Raw genomic sequence first — 25,161 nt, forward strand, 5'->3', positions numbered from 1 at the left:
GGGCATGATATGTTATTTGAGGGTGAATTTGGGCGGGTCCCATGCAAATAGGTGAAGATTGACAAGGATCCGTGCTTCAAAACCACGTTTTTCGGCCACAGTGTCGCCAGGAAGCTGTGGATCCTTGATTTTTGAGTTGCAGGCTGTACCCCTGGGCATGATATGTGATTTGAGGGAGATTTGGGGGGGGCATGCAAAAAGGTGAAGATTCTTGAGGATCCGTGCTTCAAAACCACGTTTTTGGGCCACGGTGTCGCCGGGAAGTTGTGGATCCTTGATTTTTGTGGTGCAGGCTGTACCCCTGGGCATGATATGTGATTTGATGGTGAATTTTGGGGGGGGGGGGCTCCATGCAATTAGGTGAAGATTCGCGAGGATCCGTGAGGATCCGTGCTTCAAAACCACGTTTTTGAGCCACGGTGTCGCCAGGACGCTGTGGATCCTTGATTTTTGTGGTGCAGGCTGTACCCCTGGGCATGATATGTGATTTGAGGGTGAATTTGGGGGGGCTCCATGCAAATAGGTGAAGATTCGCGAGGATCCGTGAGGATCCGTGCTTCAAAGCCACGTTTTTGGCCACGGTGTCGCCGGGAAGTTGTGGATCCTTGATTTTTGTGGTGCAGGCTGTACCCCTGGGCATGATATGTGATTTGAGGGTGAATTTGGGCGGGTCCCATGCAAATAGGTGAAGATTCGCAAGGATCCGTGCTTCAAAACCACGTTTTTGGGCCACGGTGTCACCAGGAAGCTGTGGATCCTTGATTTTTGTGGTGCAGGATGTACCCCTGGGCATGATATGTGATTTGAGGGTGAATTAGGGGGGGTCCCATGCAAAAAGCGTGGGGTTCCATGAGGATCCGTGCTTCAAAACCACGTTTGTGTGCCATTGAGACCACACGAAACAGTGGGTGCGTGATTTTTTTGGTGGTACCTATAGACTAAGATGTGGTCTAGAGTATCATGGTGGTTTTATTTTGTTTCTATATAAAAATCATATGAATTCATGAGGATCCGTGCCTCGGAATCACGTTTTTGTGGTGCTGCAGGGCAGCAAAGTTTTGGATCCACGTTTTTTATAGTCCAGTCGGTAGTCGTGGCTTCCAGATGTGATATGACACTGGATTTGTTGGAGTTGTTTTTTAAAAAGTGGAGGATCCATGAGGATCCGTGTAGATCCGTGTTTTACCTTCTTCCCCCCAGAGGCTAAACTCCTAAGTGAGTGGTCAGGCCTGGTAAAAGTGCTTTCTGTATGCGTTTCCTTGTGATGTGATTGTGTTAGGAGCTTCTGAACATGTGGAGAGTGCTTCAAGTTCTTCGTGCTTGAGTAATATTAAGCATCTGAACTTAATGGGCTCAATGCTTCCAGATTTCATGGAGTAGGAGAGTGGCAGGTACCCTGAACTCTCTTACAGTAGTAGAACTTAAGTGTGTTCAGCACAGTTAGGGAGTTTGTGTGAACTGGGGTGGGGAGTTGTCTTCTGGAAGCGGACCGTGTTCTGTTTGGTTTAAGGTGGGGTGGGCAGGAGGCAACCTGTGGCCCTTCAGATGTCACTGAAGTCCAACTCCCACCAGTGCCAACCAGCATGGCTACTAGTAAAGGATGATGGGAGCTGTGGATTTCCCCACATGTATAAGAAGCAACCCTGAGCATTCTGAAATCTTCATTGCAGGGGACACAACTTTTTCTATATTCAGCTGAGCTAGAATGAATCAAATATACCAAAAGTCCAAGCGCATTCCTCCTTGTTGATGGTTGACTGAGGTTACAATCCTGTGCATTCTTACCTGAGAGTAAGCCCTACTGAGCATAAAACAACTTCTTGTAGACATGTATAGCATTGCTCTATCTGTGGCATAAACTTTGGACAAACCTTTTTCTGCACGAGGAGAAAAAGGCTGGGTGAGAGATACAGTATTGTTACACTGACATCTTGAATTTTATGGCTTCCCACCAATCTTGCACGGTAGGTGGGTGACTGGCCCATAGTGACTAGGTGAGTTTTCTTGAATGAGGATTTGAACCCAGGTCTCCCTAACTGATCCAGTGCTCTTAGCCATGACCCCAGAGGTAGCCAATGTGGTGCCCGCCAGATGTTGCTGAAGTGCAACTCACCCTTGACCATTGACTGCGCTTGACTGGGCTGGGAGTCTGGAAACATCTGGCAGACACCAGTACACCACTAGCTAAAAGGTAAAGGGACCCTGACCGTTAGGTCCAGTCGTGGACGACTGTGGGGTTGTGGCGCTCATCTTGCTTTATTGGGCAGCATGACTAAGCCGCTTCTGGCAAACCAGAGCAGCGCATGGAAACGCCATTTAACTTCCTGCTGTAGCGGTACCTATTTATCTACTCGCACTTTGATGTGCTAGGTGGACAGGAGCTGGGATGGAGCAACGGGAGCTCACCCTGTCGCGGGGATTTGAACCGCCGACCTTCTGATTGGCAAGCCCTAGGCTCTGTGGTTTAGACCACAATGCCACTAGCTACTCCTGCACTATTCAACACATGAATTGCCTATGGAGGCACAGTGACTTGCTGTGCCCTTTGCGTGGGTGCGCATAATGTGTGAAATGTATGTAGCATTGACATCTGGAAATTGGAACATATGGTGGACTTTGATAAGCAGGCCAGGCTTGGATGATGTGTGGCCAGGTGGTGGTTGGGGAATGTGTAGAGCAGGGGTAGGCAACCTAAGGCCCATGGGCCACAAGCGCCCCACAGGGGTCTTTTAACTGGCCCACGAGTCACCTCTGAACCAAGCGGCCTGCTCGGTGACTCCCTGCGTGCTGTGCTAAACTGGCGCAGCACAGCACGGGGACTCGCTTTTGCTGTGCCAAAAATTGCGTCTGCGCAGACACAGACGCCCGAAATTGTGGGTGGGCGCTCATGCGGGCGCGCAGTCCAGCCCACTGAGGGATCTTTGCTGGAGTGAACCGGCCCAGGTGAGGTAAACCTTGCCGACCTCTGGTGTAGAGCAGAGCTTTCCCAACTTTTCATGTTGGTGACGCACTTTCTAGACATGCATCCTTTTGCGACACAGTAATTCAGTTTTACTAGCAAACCAGAGGTTAAACTAACCGCTTTCCAGCCCTGGAAGGGAGCGTGGGGAACGTTTGCGTGACACACAAACACACTGCAGCCTGACACTTTAATGTGTCGCGACACACAGTTTGGAAAGCTCTGGCATAGAGGAACCTGAATAGATCAGATGCCTACTTTGGGAGTGGATTTGGAAATAGATTTCCTTCAACTCAGCGGATCTTCAAGGTAGTAAATGAAGCTTCCAGTTTTCTTGTTTTCAGCCTCTCCCAATGAGATATAATGCCATGATATTCATCAGCAGGTAGGGAAACTTCTATCAGCCTGAGGTCCGCATTCCTCTCTTAGGCAATGTTCCAAGGGTTGTATGACAATGGCTTGTACAGTAGGCTATAGTACACCAAAACCAAGATCAAGTTCAGTCTATAATTTTTATTGTGATGACCCACGCTTTAGCAGCAGGTCCCAGGGCAGGTTAGAATAATTTAAAATTCAGTACTGTACAGTCATACCTCACGTTGCGTCCGCTTCAGGTTGTATCTTTTCAGCTTGCAAACGCGGCAAACCCAGAAGTGTTTACTTCCATGTTTTGCCGCACGTGCAGAAGTGCTCTATCGTGCTTTGCGCATGCACAGAAGCGCTGCTCTGGTTGCGAACTTTTCGGGATGCGAACGGCACCCCGGAACGGATCATGTTCGCAACCAGAGGTACCACTGTATTAAAAACAGTGGAATCAGACTGCAGTCACAGGAATGGGGTGAGCCTTGAAGTCACATAGTTCAGGTGTGTCTGCATATACGCACAACCCTCCATTCTTCAGTCAGGCAGAAGCACTCAAGGAGGACACAAAGTGGGAGTGGAAAGGGGTGTGGTCTGGGAAGAGGGGTGTGGCTTGCAGAGAAGGAGTGGCCTAGGAAGAGACCCGAGGGCCACATCTGGCCCTCTGGTCCTGAGATTTCCCCCTTCCTGATATTTGTAGTGCAATTCTTGAGCGCTCAAAGTGATTTTCTTAAATCTCCAGTTATTCTCACAGTAGCCCTCTCAGGTAGGCTGATGATATTAACCACATATTGCAGCTTGTGTAGGTTGGACTTGAATTGTTATTATGTTATTATTATTTATTAAGTTTATATACCGCCCTATACCCACGCTTCACAAGATAAAATCACAATATAAAAACGCAAAATGCATAATCAAAACAAGGCAGCTCAGTGAAGTCCCTGTTGGAGGTGAGATTTGAAATGGGGGGGGGGGGTGTCCTTCTTCATCATACACAGCAAATACTTCCACATGCTTACTGGGGAAGTAAGCCCCCCCCCTGGGGCTTAGCAAGTTGCCTTGGTATAGCTCAACCTCAGCATGTTTACTCACAAGTAAGCCCCTCTAAGTTCAATGGGAATTCCTAGCAGCTGCAACCCTAAATCTCTTGGCCACCTTTGTTAGAACTTTTATTGCAAAATATAACCTATATTTCTTCAGAGTATGCCTAGTGACTGAAATGGTAAGTATCATTGCAATGGCCTTGCGAAGAACTAGGATAGACTGAGAGGTGGTGATTGGTCCAAGGCCACCCAGTGAACTTGAAGGCTGAGTGGGCATTTGGACCTGGTGTGAATGGCCCATGGTCAGAGAGGATGAGAATTTTGGTACAACAGCCAGTTGTGCTGTGGTCTGTTGTCAGAGACCTGTTGCTATTTCTGCAGCCGGGTCCCTGCTTCCAGCATTCTAGAGCTGCCCCATCAGCATGAAGGGGGATTTTTAGCCACTGTGTACTCCAAATCTAAGTATTTAGGATCACTGAAAACACAAGGAGCTCCATTTTCAAGAGCATGGCATGCAAGCTCTGTTCGGTACGATGGAACTCCACAGAAATCACAGTTCTAGTCATTCTGGAAGAAGATACTGGATTACATGCCCACTGCCCCAGGAAAGCATTTTCTATGAAACATTCCAAAATTACACCAAGCTTAACTCTGCATTGTCATGCAAGGCACTGTCAAGAATTTTGTCCTACTATGCCAATCATACTGTACACAGTATATTTAGAAATGTATAAGGCACTGGGAGTATAAACCCCACACTATGTTTTGGGCAACCAGAAACCATACACTTGCAGAGCGAGGAGAGTGTTTCCTCTTAGATTTCCCAGTGTTGTCTCTAGGTCAACACTAAGTTTTCTTTCTGGGGTAGGGAACCTTTTCCAGCCTGGGTACCACATTCCCATCTGGGAAAGCTTCCAAAGGTTAGTGATGGGTGGGGTCAGAGGCGAAAGTGGGTGGAGCAACTAATGTAAATCATTTAATGCACAGTAGCCCAAATTCTACACTCACTCGCATACCCTTCTCCATCCTTCATCCAGACAAGGAAGAGACATGATAAGAATTCAAGGACATATTCCAGCTAGGCAAAAACACTGGGAAAAGGGGGTGCAGGTGAGGCATGTGACCTAGGGAAAGTTCTGAGGGCCAGATAGAGAGGTATGGAGGACCACAATGGGATTCTGGGTCTCTCTCTTCCTTATCCTTAATGGTTTCTGGGTCTGAAAAGGTTGAATACGACTGTCCTGCAGGATACATTCTTGGTTGTATCATTGTAGGATAGGATGTTGTTCAAAGCTTAGGGTGCACACCTCCACTTCCTTATTTTTAAGTGTGTTTTGGGGTCACCCCAGGTTTAATAGCATAGAACTAACAGGCTTTGACTGAAGATCATTCTTCTGCATTGCACATGGGACAGCTCCTCAATCATGGAGGAGTATTGGCTATGGGATAGTTAGGTATCAGCTTCTTATCAAGCCTCTGCACTTTTAAAAGTGTATTCTTGTTATTTCTGAAATACATGCAACAGACAAACATAGACAACAGCAATCATTTTATGGCTGATCCCTAAATGGGGATGCATAGAGAAAATAGCAGTCTTGAAAGGTATCAGACATGTATATTCATTTCTTAAAGAATTCAGTCAAGTAAGTCTCTCCACAGGTTATAGTGGAGAGCGTGCTTTGTTTTGAACTTTTGTGGGAATCTGGAATGGGGAGCTAATAAGCCACTTAGACCATGTGAAAAATGAACTATTTTGTTGTTTTTAAAGTTGTCCTCTTCTTGGACACAAGGTCACTTGAAGGAAATTCTCTGTAGTTAACTCTGTAGCTAACAGATAAAACTGTTACCTGTTGGAGAGAGAAAATAAATATATACCGTATTTTTCCGTGTATAAGACTAGGTTTCCCCCCCTAAAAATAATGTCCAACATTTGGGGGCGTCTTATACATGGGGGCATCTTATAGATGGAAAAATACGAAACACACCCACACACCCCCAAACCACTATATCCTCTTGAGTTTTCCTCTGCCCCTAGAAACAAGTGGAGAATCTGTGTCTCATCAGGTGCTCAAGCATATTGATTGGTAATTTTGCTGGTGATTTTATTGTTTATATTTCTCATCTGTCTCCTGAGAAATCTCTATGTGGGACAAGAAGCTACAGTTAGAACTGGATATGGAACAACTGATTGGTTCAAAATTGGGAAAGGAGTACGACAAGGTTGTATATTGTCTCCCTGCTTATTTAACTTATATGCAGAATTCATCATGCGAAAGGCTGGACTAGATGAATCCCAAGCCGGAATTAAGATTGCCGGAAGAAATATCAACAACCTCAGATATGCAGATGGCACAACCTTGATGGCAGAAAGTGAGGAGGAATTAAAGAACCTTTTAATGAGGGTGAAAGAGGAGAGCGCAAAATATGGTCTGAAGCTCAACATCAAAAAAACCAAGATCATGGCCACTGGTCCCATCACCTCCTGGCAAATAGAAGGGGAAGAAATGGAGGCAGTGAGAGATTTTACTTTCTTGGGCTCCTTGATCACTGCAGATGGTGACAGCAGTCACGAAATTAAAAGACACCTGCTTCTTGGGAGAAAAGCAATGACAAACCTAGACAGCATCTTAAAAAGCAGAGACATCACCTTGCCTACAAAGGTCCGTATAGTTAAAGCTATGGTTTTCCCAGTAGTGATGTATGGAAGTGAGAGCTGGACCATAAAGAAGGCTGATCGCCGAAGAATTGATGCTTTTGAATTATGGTGCTGGAGGAGACTCTTGAGAGTCCCATGGACTGCAAGAAGATCAAACCTATCCATTCTTAAGGAAATCAGCCCTGAGTGCTCACTGGAAGGACAGATCGTGAAGCTGAGGCTCCAATACTTTGGCCACCTCATGAGAAGAGAAGAATCCTTGGAAAAGACCTTGATGTTGGGAAAGATTGAGGGCACTAGGAGAAGGGGACGACAGAGGACGAGATGGTTGGACAGTGTTCTCGAAGCTACGAACATGAGTTTGACCAAACTGCGGGAGGCAGTGCAAGTCAGGAGTGCCTGGCATGCTATGGTCCATGGGGTCACGAAGAGTCGGACACGACTAAACGACTAAACAACAACAACAACAACATTCTTTTTGTAAATTGATTTGAGATTTTATTTATTTATTTATTTATTTATTTATTTATTTATTTATTTTTACAATCAAGTGGCATATATTGTATGAAACAAACCAACCAAAAATCCACATGGCTGGGGAAATACTATGAGTTTTCCAGAACTCTTCATCAGAACTCTTTCAATCAATCAACATACTTTATTTGACCGATAGTCAGAAACAAAAACATTTCTCAATACAAAGATAAACATATAAAACTGAAGGCATCAGAGGGATACATAAAAATATAAAAATATAAAACTGAATGCATCAGAGGGATACATAAATGGGGTATGACCGCGCTACTAAACCTCCTACAGATAACCCACATCAAGACATTCGATTATACGTTTCCGACACTTGAGCGCCAGGAACTCTTTGATCAAGGTTGGGGAACCTCCGTTCCAGGGGCCAATTGTGGCATTCCAAACCTTTCTGTTTGGCCCTGGGATGCACCCCAAGACATCACCATCACCATCATACCCCACCCAACTCACTGGGTTGCCCCAGCCACGCTTGGGAGCTGTGGAGATGCCTTATGCATTTCTGGAAGGAGGATGGAGAAAGTATATATTTAGATGGTGGTGAAGCCAGCATCTTAACAGCATCTTAAAAAGCAGAGACATCACCTTTCCGACAAAGGTCCGTATAGTTCAAGCTATGGTTTTCCCAGTAGTGATGTATGGAAGTGAGAGCTGGACCATACAGAAGGCTGATCGCCGAAGAATTGATGCTTTTGAATTATGGTGCTGGAGGAGACTCTTGAGAGTCACATGGACTGCAAGAAGATCAAACCTATCCATTCTGAAGGAAATCAGCCCTGAGTGCTCACTGGAAGGACAGATCCTGAAGCTGAGGCTCCAGTACATTGGCCACCTTATGAGAAGAGAAGACTCCCTGGAAAAGACCCTGATGTTGGGAAAGATGGAGGGCACAAGGAGAAGGGGATGACAGAGGACGAGATGGTTGGACAGTGTTCTTGAAGCTACCAACATGAGTGACCAAACTGCGGGAGGCAGTGCAAGACAGGAGTGCCTGGCGTGTTCTGGTCCATGGGGTCACGAAGAGTCGGACACGACTAAACAGCTAAACAACAACAACGAAGCTGTCAGTGTCTGTATCTTGGGTTAAGAACATAAAAATAGCCCTGATGGATCAGGTCAAAGGCCAACTTAGTTCGGCCACCTGTTCTCACAATGGCCAACCAGAGGCCCCAATGGGAAGCCTGCAAGCCAGACCTGAGGGAAAAAAGCAGCTTGTGATTCCCTGCAACTGGCATTTAGAGGCATATACCGTATTTACCAGGGGACGCAGGTGGCACTGTGGTCTAAACCACTGAGCCTCTTGGGCTTGCTGATCAGAAGGTTGGCAGTTCGAATCCCCATGACGGGGTGAGCTCCCATTGCTCAGTCCCAGCTCCTGCCAACCTAGCAATTCGAAAGCACGCTAAAAAGTGCAAGTAGATAAATAGGTACTGCTCCGGTGGGAAGGTAAACGCCATTTCCGTGTGCTGCTCTGGTTTCAGTGTTCCGTTGTGCCAGAAGCGGCTTAGTCATGCTGGCCACATGACCCAGAAAAACTGTCTGCGGACAAATGCCAGCTCCCTCAGCCTGTAAAGCGAGATGAGCGCCGCAACCCCAGAGTCATCTGCGACTGGACTTAACTGTCAGGGGTCCTTTACCTTTAACTTTAAGTTGTTCATAGAATCATAGAGTTGGAAGAGACCACAAGAGCCATCCAGTCCAACTCCCTGCCAAGCGGGAAACACCATCAAAGCATTCTTGACATATGCCTGTGAAGCCGCCTGTGAGGGACAAGGGATACAGGGAAGTCCCTCCCATCTTAAGTTCCAGCCCATCACCAAGCGCTGGAGAGAGTAAGGAGAGCTCTGCCTCCAGCGGAGAGTCAGGAAGTGGTGTCCGAGGCTCAGGCAGGGTTGTGGAGCCCATGCCTCAGGTAGGACAGGAAGTTGGACGCACGGGGGGGAGGCCAATCCCCCCAACTCCCGAATTGCGACGCAAACGTAGGGGGAAGAGGTTGGGTCTGCCAAAGTTGTGGTGCTGGAAGAAAACGCGCCAATCGCCATTCGGGAGTTCTGACACCTCACCTTAAGGATGCATTTTTATTGCTCTGAACACTGTAAATAATCAGCACTTAATAAAAACCTTAAAAGACCATGCTGGAGTCGTTACTCTAGAGTAGCCATACCAGGCCCTCTGACAGCAACTCCCGAATCTTTTTTTTGGCTACTTTGGAGTGCAGCGATGAGCGCTCAAGAGGCTGAGCATTGGAGGCTGGAGGCCGAAGCAGCGAAGCAGGAGCTGCAGAACCTCACAGCGCACGCACAGCAGCAATTGCATGCCGCTCAGGAGGAAGCGCGAGGGGCGCAGGAGGAGCTGAACAAGCTGGTGGACCAGGTGAGGACAAAAGAGGAGACTGAGAAACAGCTAAGGGTGATGGTATTAGACCTGCAGAAAAAGTTGGAAGAGGAGAAAGCCGCTAGAGGTGGGGGGGCACCCCAGCCGCAGCTAGTCCAAGTGAGAAGGGGACAGAGCCTAGTCACCAAGTTCAGCGGAGACCCGAGGGAGTACCTCGGATTCGAGACAGAAATAAATTATGCGCTGGAATTGCATGCAGCAGAATTCCCAGATGACGCGCACAGAGTCTACTTTATCATAGAGCATTTGACGGGGGCCGCCCGGGAATGGGTAAGACCGCTCATCGCGCAAAAAAATCCTTGCATGAAGAACGCAACTTTATTTCTAGAAGCTTTAAAATTAATGTACGCTAGCGACAGTGAAATGGAGGCCACTAAACAGGAGCTTCATGACTTAACACAAGGAAAATCGACAGTTAGGGACTACTGGGCGAAATTCACCATGCTGGTGCACAAACTGGGGTGGGATCTGAACAGTGAGCCAGTGAAATCAGCCTTCTACCTGGGTTTGCATGCAGACGTTAAGGATGAGCTGGCAAGAGGTCCTAGACCGCAGACTATGGATCAGCTCAGCAAAGCGGCGCTAGCGGTGGGGGTGAGACAGGAATCCAGATGGTATGACAAACAAGCGACGCGCGCAGCAAAACCTTGGTTCCCACGCTCTCAGGACAGACCACATCACCAAACCCCACCCCAGGGACCGCCCCCAGACCCGCCCAGACCAAGCCCAGAGCCGGAACCGATGGAGATCGGGGGAGCGCGCGCGCGGGCTTTTCAAACCCCGGCGGCGCCAAGACGCAAGGAGGGAAGAGGCGGGAATTGCTTTCTCTGCAACTCCCCCCGGCATCGCGTCAGAGACTGCCCACATCGCAGAGAGTGGCAAGGAAAGGCGGGAACGGTTGTACCTTCCCCCACTGACGTAGCACCACAGCAGGGAAACGAGACAGCCTGGCTGCAGGAGACAAGGGGCAGCAGCCAGGCACAGTCAGCAGTGAACAGCCCCAGCCCGCCCACCCGCACAGAGAGGAGCACAGCCAGCCCACCCCTCCCAGAGCAGGAGTGGTTCTAGAAGTCACGCTGACGCTCCCAAATGGCTATCCCCTGACAGTCCTCGCCTTAATTGACAGTGGTGCCTCAGCCAACTTCTTCTCGAGAAACTTTGCAGAAGAGCACCAGATCCAACTTCTGCAGCTGGATTTTCCCCTGCATGTGGCCACCATTGATGGCAGAGAGTTGCTGGGAGGGGCCATCACTCATCAAACCCCCCCCCATGAGAATGACAGTGGGAAGGCACTCAGAGACACTGGCTTTCAACGTCACGACCATCTCAGACCCCCCCATCGTTTTGGGAATGAGCTGGCTGGCGCGCCACGACCCCTCCATAAGTTGGCACCAGAGATGCATCACGTTTGGGTCGGACTTTTGTCTGGAACATTGCATGCAGCACCAACCAGGGGAGGGGCCTCCGATAGCCACGGTGGCCACCATGCACGTCAAAGGGGGTGAGGCGATACCCAAGCCGTACTGGGACCTGCAGGAGGTCTTCAGCGAAGCGGAGTCCGACCACCTACCTCCACACAGGCCTTTTGACTGCCAGATCAACCTGGTGCCAGGGGCAACCATACCCCCAGCCAAGCTGTACGCCATGTCCGACCAGGAACTGGAGGATCTACGCGCTTTCATCGACAAGAACCTCAAGCGGGGGTTCATCAGAGAAAGCAAGGCAGCAGGGGGCAGCCCGGTCTTCTGGGTGGACAAGAAAGACACGCAACAGCGCCGTCTGGTGGTGGATTTTAGACGGCTGAATTCGGTGACAGAGCCAGTGGCTTTCCCCATGCCCAGAGTGGATGATCTTCTGACAGCGGCACGCAGGGGCAAGATTTTCACCAAGCTAGACCTAAGAGGGGCGTACAACTTGATCAGAATCCGGGAAGGCGATGAATGGAAAACCACGATGTTCACGCCTCTGGGCTCTTTTGAATATCTGGTGATGCCCTTCGGGTTGCAAGGGGGCTCAGCCTGCTTCCAGGCCTTCATGCACCACGTCCTGGGGTCCCTCCTCTTCAAGAACTGCTTGGTCTTTCTGGATGACATCCTTATCTATTCCAATGACCCAGTGCAGCATGTGCAGGATGTCAGGGAGGTGTTGCAGCGCCTGAAGGACAACCACCTGTATGTGAAGCTGGAGAAGTGCAAGTTTCACACCAAGGAGGTGGACTTCCTGGGCTACAAGCTGTCAGACAAGGGGCTGGCGATGGACAAGGACAAGGTGCAGACCATCCTGGACTGGCACAGCCCCAGGACGCGCAAAGATGCCCAACGCCTACTAGGCTTCGCTAACTTCTACAGGAAGTTCATCAAGAACTTCTCTCGTGTCACGGCTCCCATCACCGACTGCCTGAGAGGCAAGCAGAAGTTCAGGTGGACACCAGAGGCACAAGCAGCGTTCGAAAGCCTCAAGAGGGTATTCGCTTCAGACCAGCACCTGTTCCACGTGGTGCAGGATGCGCCCCTACGCCTGGAGACAGATGCTTCTGATAAAGCTGTGGGAGCGATTCTGTTGCAACTGGACACCAACAGAGAGTGGAGACCCTGTGCCTTCTTCTCCAGGAAGCTGACCCAGCCTGAACGCAACTACACAGTGTTTGATAGGGAACTTCTCGCGATCCACGCTGCGTTCCAGCACTGGCGACACTTCCTGGTGGGCGCCAAGCACCCCATCCAGGTGTGCACAGACCACAAGAACCTGGAGTTCTGGAGAACGGCCAGGGTGCTCAACCAGCGGCAGATACGGTGGGCAGAGTTCTTCTCGAACTTCAACTTCTCCATCCACTACATCCCGGGGGAGCAGAACGTCAGGGCGGATGCCCTCTCCCGCAAGCCAGAGTACATGGAGGAGGAGTTGCCACCAGCACCCAGGCACGTTTTCCCCCCATCTGCATGGTCATGCGGTGCAGCAGTGGTGAGCGAGGCAGAACTCACAGCACTGACGGCAGCGGATGAATTTGCCACCCGCATCTTCAGAGACCTGAGAGGGGGGAGGGAGCAGGCCAAAGACTTTGAGGAAAGGAGGGGTTTGCTTTTTTACAGGGGAGCCCTGTACCTCCCAACCAAGCAGCTGAGAGGTAAGGTTCTCAAGCAGATGCACGACAACCCAACGGCGGGTCATTTCGGAAGGGACAAAACCACTCACCTAGTCATGAGACACTTCTGGTGGCCAGGGGTGCGGGAGGATGTTCGGGATTATGTCAGGGGATGTGACACCTGCCAGCGAGCAAAGGTGGTCAGAGCGCCACCAGCAGGTTTGCTGGAGCCATTAGCCACACCGCACAGGCCGTGGGAAGTAGTGTCCATGGACTTCATCACAGACCTGCCGTCGTCCAGGGGCAAGACCGCAGTGTTGGTGGTGGTGGACCTCATGTCCAAAATGTGCCACTTTATACCGTGTGCCAGGGCGGTCTCGGCAGAAGAGACGGCCAAACTGTTTGTGGACCACGTATTCCGACTGCATGGATTGCCTTTAAGAGTTATTTCGGATCGTGGCCGCCAATTTGTTTCCAGGTTCTGGCGACGGCTAATGAACCTCCTGCAGGTGGAGGTCAGCTTGTCGACGGCTCGGCACCCGCAGACCAATGGACAGGCGGAGCGGGTCAACGCCATTCTGCAGCAGTACCTGAGATGTTACGTCAGCCAGAGGCAAACGGACTGGGTGGATCGCCTGCCACTAGCAGAATTTGCCTACAACAATGCGGTGCACGTCTCCACAGGGGTGTCGCCCTTTAAGGCCAACTACGGGCGCGACCTCAGATCTTTCCCGGAGAGGGAGGGGGAGGAGGAGGAAGAGGGCCCACAGGCAGAGGATTGGGCAGAGGACCTGGAGACGGTGCACCAGCAGCTCAGAGAACACTTGGAAAGGGCCAAGGAAGCGTACAAGAAGGGGGCAGATCGCCACAGGCGGCCGGGAGAGGTCATCAGGGTGGGGGACAAGGTTTGGTTATCCTCGGAAGGTCTTCCCACCAGGGGGCGATGCAAAAAGTTAGCACCCAGGAGGCTGGGCCCCTTCACGGTCACGCAACAGGTCAACCCGGTAGCCTTCAGGCTAGCACTGCCGGAGGACATGAGAGTGCACCCAGTGTTTCATAGATCACTGCTGTCGCAGTACAGGGAAAGTACCAGGTTCAGGGACAGCGATCAACCTCCAGAGGGAGGGGGGGAGACGGGAAACGCCCGACAGCTCAATGAGGCAACTGAGATTTTAGACTCAAGGAGAGGGGTGAGAGGGCTGGAGTACCTGATAGCATGGGAGGACACTCCGCCATCCCACAATGAGTGGATACCGGCCACGGAAGTACCTGAGGAATTTTTAGTGGAAGAGTTCCACGCCCTGTTCCCCCACAGGCCCAAGCCCTGGCACATGGAAAGGGAGGGAGAGGGGGAGGAGCAGGAGGAAGGGATAGCAGGCAGCAGCTCCCCATGGAGATGGGAAGCGGAATTTGAGGACACGGAAGAAGAGGTGTGGGTTTCACCGAGGTCGACGACGTCAGAGGCAGGAGAGGACTGGCAGAACATTTTTACTCCCACCAGCTCTGATGCCACTGACTTCTTGGGATTTCCGTCTTCTCAGGGGGAAGGAGAGAGATCGCCGGATTGGGGGGAAATTTTCACACCCACAGGCTCGGATGCCACTGACTTCTTGGGATTTCACTCGTCCCCAGCAAGCAGAGAGCCACTAGGGAGGGGGAGAGAGGAGCCTGGAAGGGGGGTGGATGTGAGGGACAAGGGATACAGGGAAGTCCCTCCCATCTTAAGTTCCAGCCCATCACCAAGCGCTGGAGAGAGTAAGGAGAGCTCTGCCTCCAGCGGAGAGTCAGGAAGTGGTGTCCGAGGCTCAGGCAGGGTTGTGGAGCCCATGCCTCAGGTAGGACAGGAAGTTGGACGCACGGGGGGGAGGCCAATCCCCCCAACTCCCGAATTGCGACGCAAACGTAGGGGGGAGAGGTTGGGTCTGCCAAAGTTGTGGTGCTGGAAGAAAACGCGCCAATCGCCATTCGGGAGTTCTGACACCTCACCTTAAGGATGCATTTTTATTGCTCTGAACACTGTAAATAATCAGCACTTAATAAAAGCCTTAAAAGACCATGCTGGAGTCGTTACTCTAGAGTAGCCATACCAGGCCCTCTGACAGCATTCTTGACATATGCCTGTGAAGCCGCCGCTTAAAGACCTCCAAAGAAGGAGACTCCACTACACTCCTTGGCAGCAAATTCCACTGCCGAACAGCTCTTACTGTCAGGAAGTTCTTGTTGAGGTGGAATCTTCTTTCTTGTAGTTTCTTGTGGTTTGAATCCATTGCTCTGTGTCCGCTTCTCTGGAGCAGCAGAAAACAATCTTTCTCCCTCCTCCATATGACATCCTTTCATATATTTGAACATGGCTATCATATCCCCCCTTAACCTTCTCTCCTCCAGGCTAAACATACCCAGCTCCCTAAGCCGTTCCTCATAAGGCATCGTTTCCAGGCCTTTGACCATTTTGGTTGCCCTCCTCTGGACACGTTCCAGCTTGTCAGTATCCTTCTTGAACTGTGGTGCCCAGAACTGGACACAGTATTCCAGGTGAGGTCTGACCAGAGCAGAATACAGTGGTACTATTACTTCCCTTGATCTAGCTGGATGTTGAGGGGGGGAAATGAGCTTTGGGGATGGGGGGTATGGAATCTTCGAGTTACGGCGATGGCAAACCTGGAAGTGTATACTTATGGGTTTTGCCGTGCACATGTGCACAGAAGTGCTCAACGGTGCCACGTACATGCGCAGAAGTGCTCAGTTGTGCTGTGCGTGTGCACAGAAGCGTGCCTCTATTTATGTTATTTTCGGGGTGCGAACGGACCCCCGGAACGAATTAAGTTCGTATCCGGAGGGTCCACTGTACTGTATTTACACAAATCTAATGCACCATTGAATCTAATGTGCACCTCAGTTTTCAAAGCCCTTGAAACCAAAAAAGTATTTGCTGGCAAATGTAAATGCGTCCTCAAATCTAATGCTACCCTAATTTTCACGACATAATTTGGCCCAAAAAGGTGCGCATTACATTTGAGTAAATATTGTATACTGCCTCCATTACTGGAATTGGTCCACAACCATCAGGAATAGTAGTCATTATCCTCCTCCATGGGTTTGTGTAACCCCCCACCCCCAGTCCTTTGCTAAAGCCATCTTAAGTTGATGGCAATCACCTACATTCTGTGGCAGCAAATTTCCAGTTTATAATTCTGTGTTGTGCTAGGTATTTCCTATTGCTTGCCCTGGATCTTCCAATATTCAGCTTCATTGGATTACTGCAGGTTCTAATACAATGAAAAAGGTAGGGGGGCGGATGTAACTTTGTCCAGTTTTATGCACCTCTGTATTGTCTCTTTACTACCTTTTTATACGGACTAAAAAAGCCCCAACTGTTCCTCGATCGGGAGTTCCTCTCACCTAGTGATTATCTTGGCTGCCCTTTTCTGAATCTTTTCCCAGCCTTACAATGTCCTCCTTGAGATTCAGTGACCACAGCTGTACACAGGATTCAAAGTGTGGTTGCACCATATATTTGTATAATGGTGTTACAATATTAGCAGTTCCTTTTCAATCCTAACAAGCCCTTACATGGAAATTGTCTTTTCGGCAGTGGCTGTACACAGGACCAGCATTTCTACCAAGCCACCTGCCATAACACCCTAGCCCCAATATATTTCCTGGTGAGTCACACTGCCCTTTGCAGACCCTATCAGTGTATATGTGAAACTGGGGTGTGTGTGTGTTTCCCCCCAGCATGCATTGTTCCATGCTTCCTTACATTGCATTGCATTTGCCTCTTAATGCCCATTCACCCAGTCTGGAGAGATCCTTTTGGAGCTCAACACCAGGACAGTTACGTATATGTTGAAAAGCACAGGTCCCAATACTGATTCTTGGAGAGGAGCCTTGCTCCACTTCTTAACATCCCTCCTTTGTAAGCACCAATAACCATGCTGGTTGGGAGCTGGGAGTCAGATATGATGGAGGGGCCCTTGATGTGGCCGGCTGCAATGACAGGTAAGGCTTTCTCAGTAGTCACACTCAAGGTAGAATATATTTCCCTTTTGAGATTGAATGGCTTTCTCTTTAACTGCCTTCCAAAGGCTGGTGAAGGCAGTATTAGTAGTAGATTTTGCCCTGCCGGGCATATCACCATCATTTTAGTTTTGTTTTTAATCAGTTTTGCCCACTTGTGTTCTGTATTGTATAGTTTTAAAAAATATGTGTGTGTATATATATGTGTTTGCTTTTATAATGATACTGTGAGTTTAACTATCCTAAGTGATGCATGGATCAATGCCTTGTCGTGGCGAAGGGGCTTGAATAACTCAGAGAAGCTATGAGCTATGAGCTATGCCATGCAGGGCCACCCAAGATGGACAGGTCATAGTGGAGAGTTTTGACTAAACGTGATCCACCTGGAGAAGGAACTGGCAAGCCACTCCAGTATCCCTGCCAAGAAAACTCCATGGACAAAGACAACAGGCATATAAAAGTTATGACGCTGGAAGATGAGCCCCTCAGGTCGGAAGGCGTCCAACATGCTACTGAGGAAGAGCGGAGGACAAGTACAAGTAGATTCAGAGCTGATGAAGCGGCTGGGCCAAAGCCGAAAGGACGCTCAGTTGCAGATATGCCTGGAAGCGAAAGGAAAGTCCGATGCTGTAAAGAAAAATATTGCATAGGAACCTGGAATGTAAGAACCATGAATGGCGGTAAGCTGGATGTGGTCAAAAATGAGATGACAAGAATAAATATCGACATCCTGGGCATCAGTGAACTAAAATGGAAGGGAATGGGCGAATTCAGTTCGGATGACTATCATATCTACTACTGTGGGCAAGAATCCTGTAGCAGAAATGGAGTGGCCCTCATAGTCAACAAAAGAGTGGCAAAAGCTGTAATGGGATGCAATCTCAAAAATGACAGAATGATCTCGATACGAATCCAAGGCAGACCTTTTAACATCACAGTAATCCAAGTTTATGCACCAACTACCGGTGCTGAAGAAAGTGAAATTGACCAATTCTATGAAGACCTACAACACCTTCTAGAAATGACACCAAAGAAGGATGTTCTTCTCATTACAGGGGACTGGAATGCTAAAGTAGGGAATCAAGAGATAAAAGGAACAACTGGCAAGTTTGGCCTGGGAGTTCAAAATGAAGCAGGGCAAAGGCTAATAGAGTTCTGTCAAGAGAACAAGCTGGTCATCACAAACACTCTCTTCCAACAACACAAGAGACGACTCTACACATGGATATCACCAAATGGACAGCATCGAAATCAGATTGATTATATTCTCTGCAGCCAAAGATGGAGAAGCTCTATACAGTCAGCAAAAACAAGACCTGGAGCTGACTGTAACTCAGATCATCAGCTTCTTATAGCAAAATTCCAGCTTAAACTGAAGAAAGTAGGAAAAACCACTGGGCCAGTAAGATACAATCTGAATCAAATCCCTTATGAATACACAGTGGAAGTGAGGAACAGGTTTAAGAATTTAGATTTGGTGGACAGAGTGCCTGAAGAACTATGGATGGAGGCTCGTAACATTATACAGGAGGCAGCAACGAAAACCATCCCAAGGAAAAGGAAATGCAAGAAAGCAAAATGGCTGTCCAACGAGGCCTTACAAATAGCGGAGGAGAGGAGGCAAGCAAAATGCAAGGGAGATAGGGAAAGATACAGGAAACTGAATGCAGATTTCCAAAAAACAGCAAGGAGAGACAAGAGGGTCTTCTTAAATGAGCAATGCAAAGAAATAGAGGAAAACAATAGAATGGGGAAAACCAGAGATCTGTTCAAGAAAATTGGAGATATGAAAGGAACATTTCGTACAAAGATTACCATAATCAAGGACAAAAGTGGTAAGGACCTAACAGAAGCAGAAGACATCAAGAAGAGGTGGCAAGAATACACAGAGGAATTATACCAGAAAGATATGGAGGTCTCGTACACCCCAGGTAGTGTGGTTGCTGACCTTGAGCCAGACATCTTGGAGAGTGAAGTCAAATGGGCCTTAGAAAGCACTGCTAATAACAAGGCCAGTGGAAGTGATGATATTCCAGCTGAACTGTTTAAAATTTTAAAAGATGATGCTGTTAAGGTGCTACACCCAATATGCCAGCAAGTTTGGAAAACTCAGCAATGGCCAGAGGATTGGAGAAGATCAGTCTACATCCCAATTCCAAAGAAGGGCAGTGCCAAAGAATGCTCCAACTACCGCACAATTGCGCTCATTTCACACGCTAGCAAGGTTATGCTTAAAATTCTACAAGGCAGGCTTAGGCAGTATGTGGACCGAGAACTCCCAGAAGTGCAAGCTGGATTTCGAAGGGGCAGAGGAACCAGAGACCAAATAGCAAACATGCGCTGGATTATGGAGAAAGCTAGAGAGTTCCAGAAAAACGTCTACTTCTGCTTCATTGACTATGCAAAAGCCTTTGACTGTGTCGACCACAGCAAATTTGGCAAGTTCTTAAAGAAATGGGAGTGCCTGATCACCTCATCTGTCTCCTGAGAAATCTCTATGTGGGACAAGAAGCTACAGTTAGAACTGGATATGGAACAACTGATTGGTTCAAAATTGGGAAAGGAGTACGACAAGGTTGTATATTGTCTCCCTGCTTATTTAACTTATATGCAGAATTCATCATGCGAAAGGCTGGACTAGATGAATCCCAAACCGGAATTAAGATTGCTGGAAGAAATATCAACAACCTCAGATATGCAGATGACACAACCTTGATGGCAGAAAGCGAGGAGGAATTAAAGAACCTTTTAATGAGGGTGAAAGAGGAGAGCGCAAAATATGGTCTGAAGCTCAACATCAAAAAAACCAAGATCATGGCCACTGGTCCCATCACCTCCTGGCAAATAGAAGGGGAAGAAATGGAGGCAGTGAGAGATTTTACTTTCTTGGGCTCCTTGATCACTGCAGATGGTGACAGCAGTCACGAAATTAAAAGACGCCTGCTTCTTGGGAGAAAAGCAATGACAAACCTAGACAGCATCTTAAAAAGCAGAGACATCACCTTGCCGACAAAGGTCCGTATAGTTAAAGCTATGGTTTTCCCAGTAGTGATGTATGGAAGTGAGAGCTGGACCATAAAGAAGGCTGATCGCCGAAGAATTGATGCTTTTGAATTATGGTGCTGGAGGAGACTCTTGAGAGTCCCATGGACTGCAAGAAGATCAAACCTATCCATTCTTAAGGAAATCAGCCCTGAGTGCTCACTGGAAGGACAGATCGTGAAGCTGAGGCTCCAATACTTTGGCCACCTCATGAGAAGAGAAGAATCCTTGGAAAAGACCCTGATGTTGGGAAAGATTGAGGGCACTAGGAGAAGGGGACGACAGAGGACAAGATGGTTGGACAGTGTTCTCGAAGCTACGAAGATGAGTTTGACCAAACTGCGGGAGGCAGTGCAAGACAGGAGTGCCTGGCGTGCTATGGTCCATGGGGTCACGAAGAGTCGGACACGACTAAACGACTAAACAACAACAAAGTGATGCATCTCCATTAACAGGGTAAAATTTTACAAAGATACATATATATTGCATTTATATCCCACTTTTCTTCCAATGAGCTCAAGGGGGCATACATGATTCTTCACAACCCTGGGGGGTAGGTTAGGCTGAGAGACAATAACTGACAAGAGGTTACCCTGTGAGCTTCAGCATGGCTGAGTGGTGATTTGAACCCTGGGTTCCCAGTTCACAGTATGGGCCTGTAACCACCATAAAGGTAAAGGCTATCATACTGGTCCTGACCATTAGGTCCAGTCGTGACCGATTCTGGGGTTGTCTCGCGTTATTGGCCGAGGGAGCCGGTGTACAGCTTCCAGGTCATGACAAAGCCGAACCAGAGCAGCGCACGGAAACGCCGTTTACCTTCCCGCTGTAGCGGTACCTATTTATCTACTTGCACTTTGATGTGCTTTCGAACTGCTGGTTTGGCAGGAGTAACCACCATACAACTGGCTAATAAATAGGTAAATACCTGGGGGGGGGGGGTTCCGTACCACAAATCTACATGAGTTGTTCTTGCCTGGCTTTGCATCTGGCCCACCCACAACTGGCATATGGCTCCTGAAAGGTTCCCTAGAAGGGCATGTTGCCACAGACCGAAAAAAGTTCCCCATGCTCTTGATTTGGAGCAATATGAATGGGCTTCTGAGTGCTCAACTGGGTAACGGGAACCAAGGAACCTTTATAAAGCAGGCTGCCAAATGAGGCAGGGAGCCAGGACCACCCTCCTCTCCTACACAGGGATAGCCTTGGACAAATGCAGATGCCTTGAAGTTGGGAAGGGATTTTGTTGACTCAACAGCTCCTGGAACATCTTGGTCTTTTCTCTGGCTGGGGGCTGCAAAAACAAGGGAGCCGGCTGGCTTTGCCTCTTTCAGCATGCGATGTTCTCTCTCTCTTTCTCTCTTTCTCTCTCTCTCTCTCTCTCTCTCTCTTTCTCTCTCTCTCTCGGATCAGAGCTGTGAATATTAACACTTTGGGTGGTGTCACAGTGGCGCTGGTGGCTACTCTAGAGTAACGACTCCTCACAGCTCTGCATTTTTATCCTTTTATTTAGTGCAGTCTATTTACAGTGCTGAAACAGTGCTATGTATGTTTTCCTCCAGCAAAGTAGCCTGGGGATACTAAATCTCCGCCCACGTCGCTTCCTGCGCAATTCCGGGGTCGCTGGGATCGGTCTTCTTCCCGCGGTTTCCCTGCTTCCCCCTTCCTTTCCCAAGCGGCGCCTTGGCTCGGCTACCTTGCCCGAGCCCTGGCTCCTACTTCCTGATTCCCCACTAGAAACATCCCCCTCCCCGCTCCCACTTGCGCTGGGCGAAGAGCTCGTGTTTAAGATGGGAGGGGGCTGTCTATAGCTTCTGTCCCTCACATCCGGTGGTGGTGAGAGAAATTCTCTTGGGTAGGCTTGGTGAGAAATAGCCATAGCAGGCAAGAGAAGCCCTCACCTCATACCCTCGCTTCAGGTGTTTGCATTCAGTTTGCATTTCTGCCCTCCCTTGGCAGCCTTGGCCTGAGGGCATGCATGGGTGTCACAGCGCAGAGGGGGGCTGAACCCCTGTCCCAACCCAGCATGCTTAACTCCTCTTGTTGCAGCAGCTAGGGCAGTGTCTGGTTGGCTAGGGTGAGGTTTGCCAAGTAGCCTTGGCTGTGGGGGGTGTTTTGGAAAGAACACCTAAAGAACTGCCAACGTTTTTTTTGGGGGGGGGGGATGCTGGCATTGCTTTTTTAAATAGCTTCTTAACGCTGCCTGTGGCAATTATTCTGGAGTAAGAGCTAGCAAGAAATTGGTAGCAGGTTCAGATTTTAATACCTCACCTCTTCTCCCCGTGATCCATTGAGCTGGAACAAAGGCCTTTTATCACTACCCGAAGGAGTCTCAAAGCGGCTAACATTCTCCTTTCCCTTCCTCCCCCACAACAGACACCCTGTGAGGTGGGTGGGGCTGAGAGACTTCAGAGAAGTGTGACTAGCCCAAGGTCACCCAGCAGCTGCATGTGGAGGAGTGGAGACGCGAACCCGGCTCCCCAGATTAGGAGTCTGCCACTCTTAACCACTACACCACACTGGCTCTCTTTTCAGCAGGAGAACTGGAAACTGGATATCTTAAAAAAGAGAGTGTTTGCTGAACAAGTATAGGATACCAGCAATTAACATCAAAGGAAACAACATGGGAACTAGGTAGAAGTTGTTTATCTTATGGTCAACTAATAGAAAACCAGATCTCATGGGTTAGTTAGTAGAATGCAAATCTGACACAAAAAACAAACAGGTTTTTGGGGGACCCACAGTGCTTAGCCTCCTTTCTGAAGACTTTGATACTGGCAAGCTCGTCCAAAAACGCCTGCCCGGTCTTCCGCAAGTTCTCCGAGCTCCTTTTGCTCAAAAACCACCCATAATACAAGGGAAGGAAATCCTTTTCCAAACTGGGCTTCAGCTTCTTGAGCTCGTCCGCCGAGAGTTTCCACTGGTTCTTATCCTTCAGCTGTAAGCAATCCATTTTCCACGTCGTCTTGGGCTCCACGATGATGACCTGGTAGCGGAATGTGTCGGCAATGTCGAAGATCTGATCCAGGCACTCCCTCTCATGGTGGGTGTCGTCTACCACCAGCACGCTGATGTCACGCTTGCAGTAGTCACCTAGGTCCTCATCGACCTTGCCATAGTCATCGGGAATGGCGCTCCTGACAGCAGGCTGGATTTTGTAGCTGTCAGCGGAGATGACCTTGCAAGCATCTTTGTACTTGTCGTGGATGGCCTGCGCCAAAGTGGACTTCCCACTGCCAGGCAGGCCCCGCAGAATGAACAACGTCTTCGACTCCCGGATGGTGGCAATGGTGTCGTTGTCGGCCAGGAAAGGGAACTGCAAGCTTTCGGGGCGTTCCTTGGGCTGGGAAGACATTTTCCTAAATATCTTGGGCAGGAACGTGTGGCTCTTCTGGCCGAAGCCTTTCTTCATGGCAGCGCCACCGAGCGGAGGGGACTCTCGGACGCAGCGGAATCGATGCCTCGGGAAGATGCAAGACCGCTAATGGACGGAAGATGGAGCAAGCTTGTTTTCTCCTGCTCTGGAGGGTAGGACTCGAACCAATGGCTTCAAGTTACAGTACAAGAAAAGAGATTGCAACTAAACATCAGGAAAATCTTTCTGCCAGTAAGAGTTGTTAGGCAGTGGAGGGTCTCCCTTGGGAGGTGGTGGACTCTCCTTCCTTGGAGGTTTTTAAGCAGAGGTTGGATGGCCATCTGTCATGGATGCTTGAGCTGAGTTTCCTGCACTGCAGGGGGTTGGACTAGATGACCCTTGGGGTCCCTTCCAACTCGCTGCGGAAAGGTTTGTGGTTCTCTGCACCCAGCCCCAAAAGAAATTGATGGCTAGGACATTTGGGTAGTCGGTGGAGAATTAGTGTGATGTCCCAGGATGTGGAAACTTCCCTTCCCTGTTGAAAGCTGCACATAAATGGGGGGGGGGAAGCACTCAATCATGTGACTTACTCCACCTGCATTCTAAAGTAGGGTTGCACCACATGCTCTATTGCTGATTGTATGGGTCCGCTTGCTTGTGCATCATCTGAACATGGTGCTAAGCTGATGGGGCAGCAACACTTAAACATTCTGATGGTGGGGGAGGAATTTGCGATGACTCCACTCATGCTTACCGTTGGTGACTCATGAACATGCATGGTGTGTGAATTGGACCTTGGAACCTGTGGCAGAAGAATGACTCAGCTGCACCCAAGTTTCCAAAGGTGCTTACAGGTGTGGATGTTGAACAGTGTCCCAATTATTGCTGCTCTCCTTTAATCTGTGAGTGGAATAGCTACTCTAGTTCCATATTCCAAATAACAGCCTCCCCCTGATTAATTTTACTGGACAAGCCAACAGCTATTGCTAATTCACATTCAGTGACACTTATATTTTCAGTTTGATTTGTTATGTTGTGTACCAACATTCTCTGGTACTAACAACCAGTCCTTTTTGTCTGAGGGTTCCCGAGGGTACGCAGTACCAGCACCTTCCCCCCCCCCAAAAAAAAAATGTTAAAAGTGCTGCACTTACTGTAACAACTTTAGGGTACTGGCACCTTTTTTTTCTTTAAAAAACCCACAAACAAACAAAAACACCACTGCTAACAATGGCATCCAACTAATGCTCCCCCCAGCTGCACTATACATTTAAATCACTGAACAGGTGGATATGAGGGGGATGATTTGCTTGTGATGCCGTGCAGAAAAAAGGGAGCCTGGCAATTCTGTGTTGAGTGCCCAGTGTAGAAGTAACCCTAGATCATGGGTGGGGAACCTCAGGTCCAAGGGCCAAATGTGGCCCTCAAGGTCTCTGTTTGGTCCTTGGAACTCACACCTCACCAGCCTGGCTTGGCAACCTGGCTGGAATGTGTCCTTGAATGTTGTTCTTGCTTGCCTGGGTGGAGAATAAAGGTGTGTGTGTGCATGCATTTGCATAGAAAGTAGCTGACTGTACAAAGGTGAAATTTACATCCTTTGCTCAACCCATTTTTGTCTCTGACCCCACCTGCCCACAGGCACTGAAAAAAAGACTTGAAAAGATTCTCCAAAACAGCAGTCATCACAATTGGGGCAGGATAAGAAACTCT

General features: G+C 48.9%; 1 protein-coding gene across 1 annotated transcript; it reads right to left on the minus strand.

The window, feature by feature from the left end:
• Positions 1-21,856: 21,856 nt before the first annotated feature.
• On the minus strand, positions 21,857-23,663 carry LOC132591447 (2',3'-cyclic-nucleotide 3'-phosphodiesterase-like). The gene has a single exon (XM_060270047.1). The coding sequence runs from the start codon at positions 23,506-23,508 to the stop codon at positions 22,786-22,788; it is 723 nt and encodes a 240-aa protein (XP_060126030.1). The 5' UTR covers positions 23,509-23,663; the 3' UTR covers positions 21,857-22,785.
• Between the last annotated feature and the right edge of the window lie 1,498 nt (positions 23,664-25,161).

The sequence above is a fragment of the Zootoca vivipara genome, chromosome W (genome assembly GCF_963506605.1).
Source record: "Zootoca vivipara chromosome W, rZooViv1.1, whole genome shotgun sequence".
Lineage (NCBI taxonomy): Eukaryota > Metazoa > Chordata > Lepidosauria > Squamata > Lacertidae > Zootoca > Zootoca vivipara.